The sequence below is a fragment of the Corapipo altera genome, unplaced genomic scaffold (genome assembly GCF_003945725.1).
Source record: "Corapipo altera isolate COAL_440 unplaced genomic scaffold, ASM394572v1 68, whole genome shotgun sequence".
Classification (NCBI taxonomy): Eukaryota; Metazoa; Chordata; class Aves; order Passeriformes; family Pipridae; genus Corapipo; species Corapipo altera.
The window spans coordinates 3,689,096-3,705,527 of NW_020884919.1; the positions used below are offsets into that span (position 1 = coordinate 3,689,096).

The 16,432-nt window shown below is 38.7% G+C and overlaps 1 protein-coding gene across 11 annotated transcripts in view; it reads left to right on the forward strand.

Annotated features, from left to right (window-relative positions):
- Window positions 1–16,432, forward strand: part of GTDC1 (glycosyltransferase like domain containing 1) — a 179,147-nt gene that overhangs the window by 74,329 nt on the left and 88,386 nt on the right. For 8 of the 11 annotated variants that reach the window (XM_027656261.1, XM_027656266.1, XM_027656267.1 and 5 more), the window contains one exon: window positions 15,124–15,291. The exons of 1 other annotated variant lie outside the window; for it this stretch is intronic. In XM_027656261.1, the coding sequence (XP_027512062.1) occupies window positions 15,124–15,291 (168 nt within the window). Of the gene's footprint in view, window positions 1–7,022; window positions 7,189–15,123; window positions 15,292–16,432 lie in introns of those variants that run through there. 2 more of the 11 variants (XM_027656270.1, XM_027656272.1) reach the window with 2 other exon arrangements.

The following is a 16,432-nucleotide window of genomic DNA, read 5'->3' on the forward strand; positions in this document are numbered from 1 at the left end:
ATTATTTTCTACCTCTGCGTATTATGTGATTTTTTTGTTCAAGTGAATGGCAAGATGATGTATGACACACTTGAGATGGTATTGAGCAGAGTATAGTTGGAAAATTGCAGTGATAATTTTCTTTTTACATCTCAAACTTACACACCATTGAGGGGATAAAAAAAAAAAAAAAAGAAGTGTCACAGCAACTCAAGAAAAAGCATAAGGGGAAACCTCGAAAAATTACAGGGAAATTTCCATAACAGATACAAAAGTTGTGCTGCTTTAATAATGATTTCCTGTCATGAACTATTTTTATCATTTGCCTGCTCTCTGACGTGGCATTCTATTAAACATTTTTGAGAGCCATGTTTTAATCAGATTAAGCTCAAGGAAACCGATAGGTATCTGTTTGGCTCATGACTTGTGCTTCTGTTTCTGATTTAGTCACAAGACTATTGTTGCTGGAATCTTTTAAACCCCATTTTGCTTCCACTTGCAGCCGGTGTGGGAGCCTGGAGGTTGTGTGCCAGGGATTTTCACGATATACACACAGGGCGCGTTATGGAATTATTCTGTAAATTAAAGAAGACTGATACAAACTGTGTCTTTTCCTCATGTGATTAAATAGCTAAAAATAACCGTCTATTTTTAGTTTCAAGCGTTGTAATGTTTCTTAGGAACAAACTCACCCAACGCAGTGTGCTAGGAGAGGCTGACCATGAATAATGCTGGATTCTGAGGTACTTCTGGAAAACAAGAAATACTTAATGAAAGTGGAAAATCTTGTGTTATTTTTTGTAGTGTGCAATGTACTAATGCTTCCCATACAAGAAGTATAGTGAGAATAAAATATGAATACATATATTTTTAACTTCGATATTTCCATGTTGTTCAGTCATTTTTATTAAGTGAAAGCAGAAGACTTTCTAAACAAAATTCTTATGGTCTCCAACATTGTGCACGTCCTGCAAATGTTGGAAATTACATAAAAAAAGGTGCAACATAACATTTGGGATCATGGTTTTACTTGGATATTAGTGGATTCAGCACCTCATTCGGTGGCCTCAGCATCTTGGAGCAGGGGGGAGGACTAGCAGCCTGGCTTTTAAAAAACTCTGTCTATCCATGTTTTCCTAATTTCCAGAGCAAAAAAACCCCACGTATTAAATTTCTAATGACCTCTTTTGTCTGTTGCAAACATGGAGAGATTGTATTCAACAGCTTGGTTTGTATCATATCTTCCTGCAGTGTATTATTTATTTGGTTGACGAGCTCGAGAATGGCGAACCTAAGAATTAATAAAGGTTATTAGTTACTTTCCATAATAAAATTAGCTGACCTTTAAATAAGAGCATTATACAGGGGCTCTCTAAGTGGAAAAATGACAGAATGCATTTTTATCCTGGTAACCATTTCGATTACTAAATCTTACAGTCACAATATAGAAACTGCGTGTTGTGATTAAATGTTTCTCTTGACTGTGTATTTGCAGGCAACAATGAAATAAGTGGAATTTTTGTATTCAGGGCAGAATTTAACCCCTCGGTAACAGTTTTGCTCACATCTGATATTTGGTTACATTTGAACAATACAGAAGGGGAAAAAAAAAAAAAGGAAGATGCAACTTAATTTTCTAAAAATGAGTGTCCTTTGGAAGCGACAGCCCTGGGAGTTTGCTGTGGTTTTTAGGGAGTGTGATGATATGCAGATTCCTCAAGCAGCCTGTCTTGGGTCTCTACCAGGCAGACGTGATGTACGCCCTGTAGCTGGTCACATGCAGCCCACTCTATCAGCCTGCTATTCTTCAGTCATCTGAATTTATCTATTTTTAAAGAGAGATTTGCCATAAAATCCAATATTGAAACGTGAAGTGTGTGTGCCAACCTTTATTTTTAAGTTTGGAGCAGGACACGCCTCCTCTCCAAAGTAGTTGTTAAAGCCAACTTTCTTAATTTTATTTTCTTTGTACTAAATAATGACATTACTAATTGTGCCATTACTTAGAATAGATTTCAAAAAGGCTTTAAGGACACTCTCTATTTTTATTGTTAATTTTGAAATGTTGATAATCTATATAATGATGACATTATGGCTCGGATTTCAGGTGAGCTTCAGATTTGCTTGTGCTGCTGCACTGTACTTTTTCAGATTTTGACTGGGTCTTATAACATTTGTTGAAATCCTTACAAGATATTCATCTATTTGTAGCATCATATAGGTCTGGCTCCCCATCTGTCTCTGTTTTTCATGACGACGAGGCTCTGGTACATTTTTTTTTTTTACTTCAGTTCTTATTCATTGAAGCCCACTGTAATGCTGTTTCTGTCATAGCTGTTTGTCCAACAGCTTTTATTGATCATTTGGGGTAAAATAAAAGATTTCTTCATAGGGAGAAGTTTTAACCAGCAATCGGTGAATTCAGTTTGATTAGATTAGTTTTCCTACCTTATAAAGCCGAATGTAATCAGTATCCATTTTGTGTGCTATTAAATAAATAAATAAATAATATAATGTGGTGCCAAAAGCTAAGAAATATTGAGGGGGGAAAAAAGTTCTTGCTGAAGGAATTGATACAACTTTTATATTTTAAAAGTAAGGTTATCAATCTAAAGTTCAGATTCCCTCCGAATAAATCCTTATTTAACAGGATATCCCCGAGACATTTCCCACCCACACCCCTCCCCTTTTTTTTTTTTTATTTTTAAATTTTTTCTTATTTTTTTCTTTTTTCAGTATTGGCAGCCCGACTTAAAATAGTTCTCATCTGGTTTAACTAAAAATCTTTGCATTACTTGGCGGTGGTTTCTTTTGTACGTGGTGCTTTTAGAGCTCATTGAAGCCGGAGCGTACAGGAAATGCAAATCATGCAAATCATCCTCGCGCTGACGATGTACAGTGGCGTGATTGAGCAGCAGTACGTATGGCTCGTGGGCTGACCACATGAAAGGAGTCATTTAAAGACCAGATGAGCCCAAGCTGGCTTAAGTTAGACTATGTGTGAGCTTCAAAGCTTATAGAATAGCATCCTTTTTTAAAAATAAATTTATTTTATTAATAACACCTGCGCCGAGTTCTCAAACAGTGAGAACATGGGTAGATGAACGTTAACGTTAAATACGTGCCGGGCTTAAATCAGAAGGGCAAAATTGCTGGTTTTTTTGGTGGAAATTCAGGTATGCATCCATTCAGATCGAAGGGGAAGTCGACCGCAATCTAATACGCTGCAAAAAAAAGTCCAGTTTGTCTTTGGTGTACATAAAAGCCCAACTCTTTTCTGCCTTTCAGGTAAAAATGAAAATAAATGGAAGATAAAAGGGAATTTTTTCTGAGTGGCAGGGTTAAGAACAGGCTTTCTGTAAGTGCTTTTGAGTGCTGAGAAGAGGGAGGTTGAATGCTCGCTGCTTCAAATTTCTTGGTAACTGAGAAAAAAGTCCTGCATATTATTTTTATACTTCTGAAGAGCTTTTTTTCTGGAGTTTTGAGGCTGTATCCTTCCAATAAAGTGGAGTCTTTGTGTTGTGTGACTCTGAACATTGAGGGTGCAGTGGTGGAAACACTGAGCTTCATCCAGCAACCCTTGTGAGATGGACCTGAGTGAAGTCACAGTGAAAAAATACTGATAGAATAATGTGCATTTTTCATGTTAATGTGGCAATAAAAAGAGAGTGGATGGGATAGGTAACAATGTCTTTTAAGAATAGTCTTACCTTTGGTAAAACTCACCATGGGTGGCTGATTTGTTTCTAGTGGGAGTCTTATTTCCTCCACGTCTTTTTTTATACAACCCTCACTCACTTTTCTTTGGATGTTTTTAAAAGTTGAGATTCATTCAAATAATGTAACATGACGCAAAGCTGGAAAATGTCAATCTCGAACTGTTTCTGTGTCATCTTGTTTAATTTTTACTTGAAACAGTAGCCCTGAGGAGGCCTGCGGTGGGACTGGGCAGGACACTGCACTCCATCACCCTGACGGATGTAATTTTGGCTTGAATTTTTTTTTTTTTCCAGTAGTTCCTTGCTTCTTGATTTTGTTCTTTCTACTATTACACAGGAATAGGAGAGAAGGAAAATATTAATTTTTTTATCTTTTATCTACCAGATTGCTTCTTTCCCATCAAGTCAATCCACAGATCCTGGAAGAGGAGAGAGGGACATTTCCCATATTTATTTTTTTTCTTTAAAACATTGACTGTATTCCTGTCTTTAATTTCATATATGAAGTCAGGAGGAGAATTTCACCCTTTCTGTGTTCCTGCAGGTTGGGCAGCTCCCACCATGCCGAGCACATACTAGTGGTGGTCATAGGGCTTAGCAGGGAATTTTGGTTTTAGTTGAGAGTGGGATGGTCAAGTTCCTTCCTTCTATGGGGTTTGTTTATTTATTCATTTAATTTAAAGTAAAAAAAAAAAAGGGTGGATGAAGGGTTGACATCCTGAAATCACTGAGGAGAGGAATATTGTGAATAAATACTGTTTTCCTGAACCAGTTTGTAGAGTGATCCCTTACAGGGAAAATTCATGAGGCTTCTGGGCAGGTGTTTATACATCCTGCACAGACTTAGTGTTTTAACAGAAGCAGGAATTTAAATCACAGTTAATATTAAAATAACTTTTATACTCCGTGTAAGAAATACCAAGATGCAGAAGATAACAGAGAAAGCAGCAAAGAAACTTTACTACTTGTATCTATAATAATTTAATATAATTTAATATCCCTTTCAGTGTTTGACAGGAAGTAAAGATTACTTAAATATTTGTACCTAAGAGCACAGGACTGTATAAAGATCTTTGAATTTTCAAGTTAATTTGTTTCTTCCAGCGATATATAGAGATATACACAGAAAATTAATCCCATATGATTGCACAGCTACCAGTGCTCCAGAACCTTTTTGGAAATACATTCCAAAGAACATCTTCAGTTGTCTTGACAAACAGCTTGAGTCAGGTTTCCTTTTCAGGAGCTCCTGAAAGGTTTTATGTGTAGTTCAAAGGCATCGTTGGAAAAGTGGTGTTATTTGGAGACCTTGACCAAAACTACTTTGCTGTGCTCAGGTTTTGCAGATATGAAAGCTCATTTCCCAGCCACCTTGAACAGATTTTTAGCTTTCTGTGATGGAGAGTGGTCTTTTCTCAGTAACAAACTAGCTGTTGTCAACAGTTTTCCTGGACACAGTTTGCACGGCTCAATTCAGAATGGTTCGTGGGTTTATGGTGGATTTGCTAGAAAATATATATGCATATAGTATGTATATATGTCATATATCTCCATGTGCATGCACACAAAAACATAGTGCATAAACATCTATCTATGACTGAAAATATGATATCTGGAAATACTGAATCATTCTTTATGGTCTCACAAAGATAATATTTTGGGACATCTGTCAGGTACTGTGGTGAGCAGGGTCCATAAGATACATAAACCGTGATGTGGTCATATATGAGTTGATTAAATCACTAGATCGTGACACTCACTTATCTTCTACTCTGGCTCAGGCTCCTGAGTTCTCACTGTGACCCTGGTTCTCCTGGTGGCCTTTGATAAGCAAACCTTGGCCTCAGCTTCTTAATCTTGAAGATTAAAAAGCATCCGGTGTGTTCTTCTGACTTGATTACGTAAGATTTCAACCCCAGAGGCGTGTGTTTCTCTTTCATGTTCCTGGGGAATAGTGGGCATTCAGCACTGGATGCTTTATTTAATGGTAAGAGAAATTCAGAAGTAATAAATAGTTATGAGATGTGTTGGAAAAACATAATTTGCAAAGTATATGGAAGCCTAGAAGTATTTTTATTAAAGTATTATTTTATTATTGGAATTTTCCATGTGGGGAAATCTCAACATTTTGCAGTGTGGAGATATGGGTTACTTACTCAAGGAACACATCCACATTGTATAAGTTGACCAGACATGAGTGTAAATGCCTGTTGTAGTTTTTAACCCTGCAAAACTCTCAGCCAGGAGCTGGAGAAGAAAAACGGGCAAAAGACTTTTTTTTTTTTTTTTAAATCTTCCAGAACTGGTTGATCCCTCACATCCCATGTCAGGAGTTCCAAGATGTGTTATAAACAAAGCCCAGTTACGATAACACGTGAAATAAAATGGCAGGACATCAGTACAGATTACCCTTAAAATCATGTTATGGAAATGGAAATAAACCAGTTTATGGTATATGCCAGGCATGATGCAAGTGATATTAAATAAATACATGACTGAAGGGTTCCATTCATTCCAAATGCTCCCCTTTGTGATCTTTAGCCGTGTTTGTAGAGAAACCTTTCTTAAAGCACTTAAAGCTTAATTCAGAACAGACAAAACAATTATCTTTTGAAAGTCTGATGAAATATGTTTGGCAGCTTTTGAGTTTAGGAGAGTGTTTGTCTCACTTCTTTGAAATCTCACTTCAGTTGGTCGCTCAGCCATTTCGGTGGAATCATTCAAATCTGGTAGCGAGTGTGGGCTTTGCTCAGTTAAGAAATGTTCTTATCAGAAAGTGCAGGGGCTGAAAATAGTGTGTAAGACACAAAACCTGACATTTTCTGTATTGATGTGCTTTTAAATATCAGTCTACCTGCTGTCCCTGTGTTTTTGATGAAGTGCTGGTGGATAAATCCGTGTAGGTAGGGGTTTGCTCCTCCAAATACGGGTCTGGAGACCCTAAAGCATTAAATTACCTCATTTTAATTTCTTAGGGAACAGAAGTGTCACTTTATCTTCTCTAAGTATAAATGATGAATGTTTATGCACCAGTGTGTGACTGTTTCTTATGGGAAGAAGTGGCAGAAGACTGACACTGCACAATGTAGTTTTATAGTTGAACTATGTCATGAACACAGAGCAGAAATATTTAAACTGTGGATCTGATTGCCAGTTCACTGAGCACATGGAATAGTTTACTCAGCTTATATTAAGACAGGAAAGTTGCCACTATGCTGCAGCAACAAATATTAGAGAAGTGTGAAGGGCATTTGGGAGAAATACATAATTTCATTTCATATTTTTTGTAATATTTGATTAAAATACCCTTTTTTTTTTTTTTAGTATGCGTATACGAAGGAGTTTGTGAATTCACTTTGTGAATATATATTAAAATCACGAAGTTATTCCTAATGTTCTGTGGTGCTGCCTGCTCCTGACAAACATCTGATACGGATCATATGCCTCTAAAAAGAGAAGTTCCTTGAGCAAAATATCCTCATGAAAACAGGTTGGAGATACTCACATTCTCTCGCTCGCTCTCACTCACATGTTACATTTTGGCACGTTGTAGGAGCAGGTAGCATATCTACTACCTGCTGTTGAAAGTGTTGAAGATACTGAATTATTTATTCCATCTTCTGCACTATCCAAACTCGTTTTGGGTAGTTTGACACATCTCGGTCTTCCATATGGATACTTCATGGTGACAGAGTTGCCAGCTGCTCAGGTTTTATGACAGTCTGAGCTTTTTCGAGGACTGTATTAGTTTTCTGGGAAGAATCCTGCTTTTCCTGAGGTCCCCATTCTTAGGCAGTAGTTATGCTTTGGATTGATGCTCTGGAGTGGGAGTTTTTGGGGAAAATTAGCTGAGACCTTCCATAAAAATATTTTTTAAATGACTTGCTGCTCATGGATCGTGTGAGATGAAATCAGAGCTGTGGGATATTAGAAAAATGTGAAAGCTGTTTGCTAAGAAAGCTAAGTCCCTTTTAGTGACAGTCTTCAAATTTCTAAAAAAAAAAGTGATTAGATATGAAGGTGCATAAAGCAACGTAAAAAACAGTCTGAAATACTTGGGAGAACAGGGTTTTTGGGGCACTTGAAATGTAACACTAAACAATCTGTAAACCTTTCCCACAGGAGGGGATTGGAACTGGTTGATATTTAAGGTCTCTTCCAACCCAAACCATCCTATGATTCCATGATCTTCTCTGCAATTGTACAGAGTGAGTGGGTGTTCTGTTGTTTTAAGATACAAAATGTGTAAACCTGAGCATTGGGGAAGATTTGAGTTTTCAGTTTGCCAGAACTTATTAAAATAGTGGAAAATCAGCCATTGGTTATTTCATTTGAGCATCTCTTGGTTCAAACCTTTGTAAGGGAAACTCTCAGTATTTTGGTGGGTTTGTGCTGCACTGAGTTTGATTCTCTTTCAGTGGGATAAACTAGTCTCACTTGCAATGAAATCCATATATCCATGAGGTGGACTGTTTCTTCTGTGTCATCCTGGATCTGAACTGACACCAGGTGACTTGAAGTAACTATCCTCAAAATTTGTAGTTCAGATTTGCTGTTGAATAGCCTTAGGACTTCTCCAGGTTGCTACAACATCTTGACCATATTGCATTGTTCATGCCAGTCATTTGACATGTTTGGCTCTTCTCCAGAGTTGGACAGATAAAATACCCGGTGAAATGGATTTGCAGCCTTTAAGCAATAAAGAACACTGTTTAAATGTTGCCTAATTGAGTAGAACATCAGTTTTACATGCATTTTTCTTTTTAAAAAGTCTTTTCACTGTACGTCACTATATCCCGTATATTTACCTTTGGTGAATTTTGTTACCCTCAGTCACTATATCCTTTGTTTTTCTTGCTTCCTGCTTTTTCCTTGCTCCATCTATTTGAGCAGAGTGAGTCTGGCCATCTTATAGAAACCATCCAGCAACGACTACTTTTCACTAGTGGGTGAAAATCATTCTGATTTGCTTATGCTCTGCTCTAATAAAATTCCTTTGCTTCATTATTTGTTACTGACAAAATTTGAGTGAGGAGAAGATGATGTGGATTCATGGCTTTTTCCTTCCCCCCATCACCACAGCTATAACTGCTTGGTCCTGACCTCTCCCTTCGTGGGAACAGAGAGGCTGATGTAGCCCATGGTGAACAATCTGGCCACTAAAGTAAAAATGTGCATCTGTCAGTAATTAATTGAAGCCAAATTTAATTACAATTCAGGGAAAAAAATAGTGCCGCACACTTAATAAAATTCAAGAAGCTTCAGTGTCATTGCCTAAAAAGCAAAGCAATCCAAACAAAATACACTCCCCCTCAAAAGTCTGCTCTGTGAGAGTCTCTTTCAAGCTTCCCTTGTGATGTTGAATAGGAAAGTAGTTTTGATTAACTGTTTTCACATAGTTTTCAATATCTTTTAGAGTTAAAAGTCATTGAAAATAGTGGTAAATGTTGAAGGCTGATTCTTAACCAGTTGTGTCGGATGGGGATCTGGCCCTAAAATTGGATTCTGAGGTTTGATTGTATGTAAATCCTCTAATAGCTGGTTGACATAAAGATTCAGAGGGATGGGAAGGAATTGAGAGAGAACCCAAAAAATTCACAAATCAAAAAATACATTTATGTAACTTCTTGAGTATTTTAAATGGTGTATTTTTAAATAAAAAGATATACAGAAAAAGGAATGGCAGTATGAAGTCAAACCAAGCTCTTCATTCCTACTGTATTTCAGCATACAAGGCAACCCCCAAATCCAAAGCTATTGAACTGAATATTTATCACTGTGTACTATATGTACATATAGCAATTACAGCAAGAGGAAAAAATATTTTTCTTTACAATTAATATTTGTAAACGTTTATGAAAGTACATAGAAATAAATAAGACAAACACATGGCCTAATTAAGATGAAAGGCATGACAACCCTTGTGATTTGTTCTGAAAAATAAAGAACATTAAAATAGTAAGACTTAATTATTTCTGTAAACATTTCAAATTATGCTCTATCTACAAACCCTTAATTTATGAGGTATAATATCTATAAGCATTTTCTGACATTTGTATATTCCATGTCAAAAAATTATTGTTAATTTATTATTTATTATACTGTATACTGTCATATATTATCACTTATTAGTATTTATTGTTCAGAAATTCAGTGTCATCTATTGTGTAATGGGAAAGGGAAAAGCATTTTATATGGGATTGTAATTTGTGTATTCTTAGGCTAGTGATAAAAATGCAACTTCTGCAAGTTGATCATGTAAAATTGTGTGTAATAATAAACAAAAATAACTGTTCTGTTTAACATTCCAGGCACTAAAAGTGATATTTGATATACAGTTTACATTTGAAAGATAACTTAAAGCCAAATCCATGGACTTGTTTAATTGCTGGGTTGAAATCAAGGAAACTGTATGATGGAGGAACTAAAGCCACAAGGTTTGATCTTGAGGAGCTTGAATTCTCCATCGCCTTTGAAGCCTGTGTTTCTTGAGGTGGTTCTGTTTAGGGTCAAACTTCTTGGCTTTGCCTTGGCCTTTAAGGAGGCAGCATAGAGCAGAATGGTTTGGGTAAACTCTAATGCAACCCAGAAATAGAATCACAGGATGGTTTGGGTTGGAGGGGACCCTCAAACTCATCTTGTTCCAACACCTGCCATGGGCCAGGGATACCTTCCACTAGCCCAGGTTACTCCAAGCCCTGTGCAACCTGGCCTTGGACACTTCCAGGGATGGGGCAGCCACAGCTTCTCTGGGCAACCTGTGCCAGCATCTGACTGGTTCAGTCAGTGCCATCTATTGAACAGTGATTTTTTAGTACCCCTTTCCCCTAAGAGGCTCATATTTGTACTCCTACCCAAATCTTATGTCTGTTTTATTGTAATACTGCACCTGGCAGACAAAGAGCACTCGTACCTCTTTTCTGGACTACCGGGTCTTCAATCATGAAGTCATTTTACTGTGGCTGTAGTTGTTTTGCAGCAGAGAATTATGATTTAGTGTTTCATTTGCAGAGAAGCGGGGTCCCTACTGCTGCTGTGGGATCGTATCCTGCAGCAGTTCTCCTTTTCCAGGGAGCACTGGTTTGCCTGTGCTACCTTGAGGTGCTCATGTCCATCTGTCCTTCGTGCTGGCAGAGCTTTTGCCAGACAGGGGGAACATTCCAGTACAGCTCAGGTGCTGTTTTCAATGTGCTTTGTGCCATAAGCCTGGTGGAGTTCAGCCTCCATATCCATAGATACATAAATATGCCCTGTGTGGTCTCCCAAGGGGAAGGCAAAATGTGTTTTTAGTTAAGTTGCATGGGAATTTAATTGAAAGATTTAGGGCAATGCCATAAAAGAGTAAATCACGGCTGCGTGACACAAAGAAGATTTATAAAACCAAATAAAAATGCTTTAGCACCTTCACTATTATAATTTGCTTGATATAAGTGGAAACCTGTATTAGTCATTTTGTCTACTGGTAATTAAAAAAAAAAAAGTAGAGGCTTTTATATTTTACTGATTTTCAGTCCTTTGGAGTGAAATAATGGAGAAGACAATAGCAAAGAGCAGAGCATTCTCTGGACATGCCACAGCTCTAAACCTGCAGGAATGCTCAGCTTCCTTCCCAGGAATATTTGAATTAGTTAAGCACATGCTTAACTGATTTCACACAAGTAGTTACTCAGAAGGACTGTGAACTGATTCAGATGATGCACAAGCTTGGTGTTAGACTGCAGCTTGTGTGATGGTGGCCCTGAAATTTGGCCAGTTTCCAAGGCAGTATGGGGCTACTGCTCTATGGGAGAAGGTCATTTGTCCCACACCAGAGTACTCAGGGATATTTCAGAGAGGAGAGCTAAGGCAGTGTGTTAGGAATGTGACCTTCAGCGCAGGTTTAGTGAGGATTCACACGCTGTATTTGTTGAAGAGTACTGTATGTATTAAATGCTGTGGTGTTGATAGGTCTCGATAAGGATACCATAATAGCGGTTGAATTGTAGGGGGTTTTGTGAGATGGTAAGTTAATGATGTAGCTGTTAATTTGAATTTAGCAGACGTTTTAAATATAGGTTTCTCTTACAGAGACAAAAGTTGCAATTTAAAGCTCTTTGGTGGTCTAAAAACAGCTTAATTCTCTAGTAGCATGGTAATAAGTACTAATCCAGCTTATACAGTGATTGTAGTATGTCATGTTTGTGAAAGATTGCCTAACTCTGCTTTCTCTGGGTTTTATGTTAATTTTTTTAAATTAAACATAAAACCTTATAACATCTTTATGCTGAGATAAACTGTTCAATTTAACTTGTGCTCAAGCAGCAGCTGTCAGGAATTATCATGTTTCGAGCGTTCTTGCCATCACCTTGTGTCTCTACCTCCCGGATACACTCCGTGGGATGATAAAGCTCACCTTGTTAGGATTTATTACTTAAATAATAACCCGAGGTAAAATGAAAGTTGATGTCACACGGAATGACAACTGACATATATTTATGTCGCACGTTCCATTATAATAAACTTTCCTTTCTTCCCCTTTGTAATAGGTGTTAAATGGAAATACACTCCAGCATATCCTCCAGTGCCCTGCGTGAGTCCATTAGCCACGTACGCGGCTGCTCTGTGGGCATGTTCACGGGGACTCGTGCTGTCAGGTGTTATTTAAGCTTATAAACCCGGGGAAATTGGTTAGTGCTGGTAGTTAACAGCTTTTATGCCAGTAAAGAAGCAAGTGTAAGAGTGTCTCGTACTTGGGATAAATTCTGGAAGCGCTGTGAAGTAACGCATGCGAATCAGGGAGGGTGTTTTCTAATAAATGGGTTTATTTTTGTTTTTCTTTCTTGCTGTAAGAAACGTAAGCAGTGTCATTTCAGGCTCTAAATCTGAATCTGCTTGTCATTGCAACAGTTTTCTCTTGACACCAGTTTATTGTGCTGAGCTGGGCAGTGATAAGTGATCTGCTTATCACTTTCTATTTACAGTGAAGAAAATTTAGGTCTACTTCTTGCAAGCTTTCCAAGTTTTCAGTCCTCCTTGCCATAGCCAGCCTCCAGCACACTCTAATGATGCTATTGAATTCCTCCAGTTTGCCTAAGCCAGTACTGCAAACACTATTTTCCTTTCCTGTGGCTATAACCATCTTTTTTTCATATTCTTCTCCTAATTATCCCATTGTCAATCTGAGCAAGTTCAGATGTTTCTGAGCTACATGGTTTTCTCTAAACTTAAATTGGATCTCTTCTCTCATTGTCTCCCCATTGCCCTTTTCTCTCCAGTCAGCATGTCAGCCTGGGCACCTCCACTGCTTCCACTTCCACCCTTGCTCTGTGCTGCTTCCCATGTTTTCAGTCCCAATGTGCCATCTCTTTTTTCCCCTCTCTTCCTTCAAACTCAGCTAAGTTCATCAATGCTATCCTGCATCAGTTTTTTTCCTAACTCATCACAGAAAACGATTGGAAGGCAAATTAAAGCTCATCTCATTCCACCCCCTGCCATGGGCAGGGACATCTCCCACTAGCCCAGGTTGCTCCAAGCCCTGTCCAGCCTGGCTTTGGACACTTCCAGGGATGGGGCAGCCACAGCTTCTCTGGGCAACCTGTGCCAGGGCCTCACCACCCTCCCCGCCAAGAATTCTTTCCTATGCCTAATGTAGACCCATCCTTTTTCAGTGGAAAACCATTTTCCCTTGCCCCAATCAATAGCCTGAGTTTTTCCAAGCAACCATTTCATCTCATTTTTGTGATTTTTGGGGTATGTTTTCTCCAGTTTGCATTTTTCTTTGTCACTCCAGTGCTAAACTCACAGCAGTGTTTGAGCAGGGATATTGCTTCACCCCCAGGAAGCTTTCCTGCCTCTGCTTTGAGCCTGGCACCCAGGTCATTACAAGGTCCACAGGTCATTACTCATGGTGACAAATAAGTAATGACTTACGTAAAACTGTTTTTTCCTCCTAGTATGGCTTGTAATCAACCTGTGTTCATATCTTAATTGTCATTCTGTTTGACAGGCCCTCTAGAACCATCAAATATTTGATGAACAAGGCAATAACATTCATCTCTTACTTTCGTAAGCCTTTCAGATCAGCATTGACTCAGGTTGATGAAGATGGATACAGGATCTGTTCTCTAGGAACTCCTTGTTCTGCAGATACAGATTAACTAAGAAGGGTGTAAGTTAGCATAGGATATGATATTATGTGATATGTTTGATATGCTGTGATATATATGAGTGTTTGGGGAAGTTCACAAGTTTTGAGGTTGACAGCCAGAATCAGAAGTGATGTGGGTTTGGCAGTAACCTTGAACACAAAATTCGTGTAAAAAGAGGAAGAATGGGAATAAAAATAGGGGAAAAATAGAAAAAACGGGAAATATTTTAAAATAATAAAACATTGTATAAATCAGTTCTTAATCTGAACCACTAAAATGGCACATAGAAAAAAAACCAATTCAGAAACAGGCTGTGTTGGAAAGTAGTTTATTAAAGCTTCATGTTCTGTGTGCAATAAATACTGGATCTCAATTTTTTTTTTTAATCCCTTGTGATAAGAAACACAGAACACAAATGTCTGAGGCTCTGCAGCTCTCTGAAGGTTCAGGATTCAGCTTGCTTGGAAGCAGTGCGAGCCAGGGGCCAGGAGATGCTCCCATACTTCTGGTGAAATGCAGGGAAATCCACCACTGGTTACAGTAGGGTCACGATTTCGTATTACACATTTAAATACATTCGTTTTCTGGTGGCCTGGGAAGTTATACAAGGCTGAGATAGCAGCTTGTTAGTGCTGTTTGTGCCTGCTTTCTCTAATTGAAGGATGCATGCAGTGGTGTGCACTGTGGAATAGCAGGAGTGCTGCGGCAGGACTGGGGTGCAAGGGTAGGAACAACATTTCATTACAGAGGATACCTAATAAAAATGTGAAAGTAAACCAGAGAAAGGCTGGAGGGGGGGGGGAAAGAAAAGCAGACCATACTAGATAAGTGCACTGCATAAATCAAAAGGGTTTATGTCATAACATGAACATGTGCCATTCCTACTCATATATTGAATTTCAGTAGTTGGTTGCATAAAGAAGTAAAGTGTAATGAAACTGGCAAGCAAAGTATTCCCTAGTCAGCCTTATCTTTGTTCCATTTGTCCTTCAGATACAGCTTTTCTTGCCTTTTTCAATAAAATCCATCCAGCTTTTTTTTTTTTTTATTTTGCATCTCTCTGTAACCGAGCTGGGAAGACCAATGAGATTCGGTGCTTTTCTAGTTGGGTTCTTAGCAGCTGCTTTTTAAGAGATCAAAACTTCGAATGCTGCTACATGGTATTAAGGCTTAGCTATTGATGTGTCCCTATAGGGGTTATGTTTTTCTTGGTGGAGGGGGGGAGAGGAGGGAAGGGGAAGGGGTGACCCCTGTGAGCACACTCACCGACAGGAAACACTGCTCTCCTTGTTTTCCAGGATCCTCTTTGCAAGCTCGGTGCTTAACCTGGCTGAACTCGCTGCCCTCCGCCCTGACCTTGGCAAATTGAAAAAGGTCCTCTACTTCCATGAGAACCAATTGGCATATCCTGTCCAGAAATGCCAGGAAAGGGATTTTCAGTATGGATACAACCAGGTTCTTTCATGGTAGGTGTTGCTTGTGCTGCTCTGTGTTATTTAAGGTGTCCTTCTGTCTAAAGCATCATAACCCAGAGGAGTCCTTCTCTGTGTAATTTTTTTTTATTAATTATTCTGTATTAATATTTTTACAAGAGTGTGTAGTGTCAGGACAAGGGAGATTGACCTTAAACTGAAAGTGAGTAAGTTTAAATTAGATATTAGGAAGAAGTTTTTCTCTGTGAGGGTGGTGAGGCCCTGGCACAGGTTGCCCAGAGAAGCTGTGGTGCCCCATCCCTGAGAGTATTCAAGACCAGGTTGGATGGGGCTTGGAGCAACCTGGGCTAGTGGAAGATGTCCCTGCCCATGGCAGGGGTTTGGAATGAGATGAGCTTTAAGGTCCCTTCCCACCCAGGCCATTCTGTGATTCTGTAAACAGTGATCCTGTAGCAAACTGAGGTACCAACAGAGTCCTGAGGAGAGGTTGATAAAAATGCTGTGACAGAAACAATGTGCTCTAGAAAGTCATCTCAGTCTGTTGCATAAAGTCCACCGATGCTGCCATGGTGTGCCCATTGCTGGTGGGGATTTTAACCTGTGCCTTGGCTGTAAGTGATGCTTTGTTTCACGGATGCTTCACAAAGCTGCAGCTACTCAGCTCTTTGCTTGGCCATAGCTTTTACTGCATCCAGCTGAAATTACAGAGAGGGTTTTAGGGAAATAAACAGAAATTAAAACGTACTGCGGCACTTTTCATGTGAAGAGAGGGCAGTAAACATACCAGATAAATCCTTATATTTCTTTCATCTAGTATTCAGAAATTGTGCAGTGCTAAAATACCCAGACGTTTTAAAGGCTGCGGTCCTTTATTGTTGCTAAAAACAAATGTATTTCTCGAATCTGAGTTAATGAAAGAAGTTAATAACAGCACCACTGAAAAGCTTTGTGGTTAGGCACTGCACAGACCTAAGTGAAACAGCAAAACTCAGTTGTTTTAAACTGAAATAAATTCATTTCCGTGGTCTGTCTCACCTCTCTGTTGGTAGGAGAATTATTAAGAATGGGGATTGAGCATTTTAAGTTAAAGTTAAGCTTTTGCATCTTTATAATCTAAGCCAGTTGATGTTGAAATTTCTCAAATAATGATCTGTGTATGCTCTGGCCATTCTGC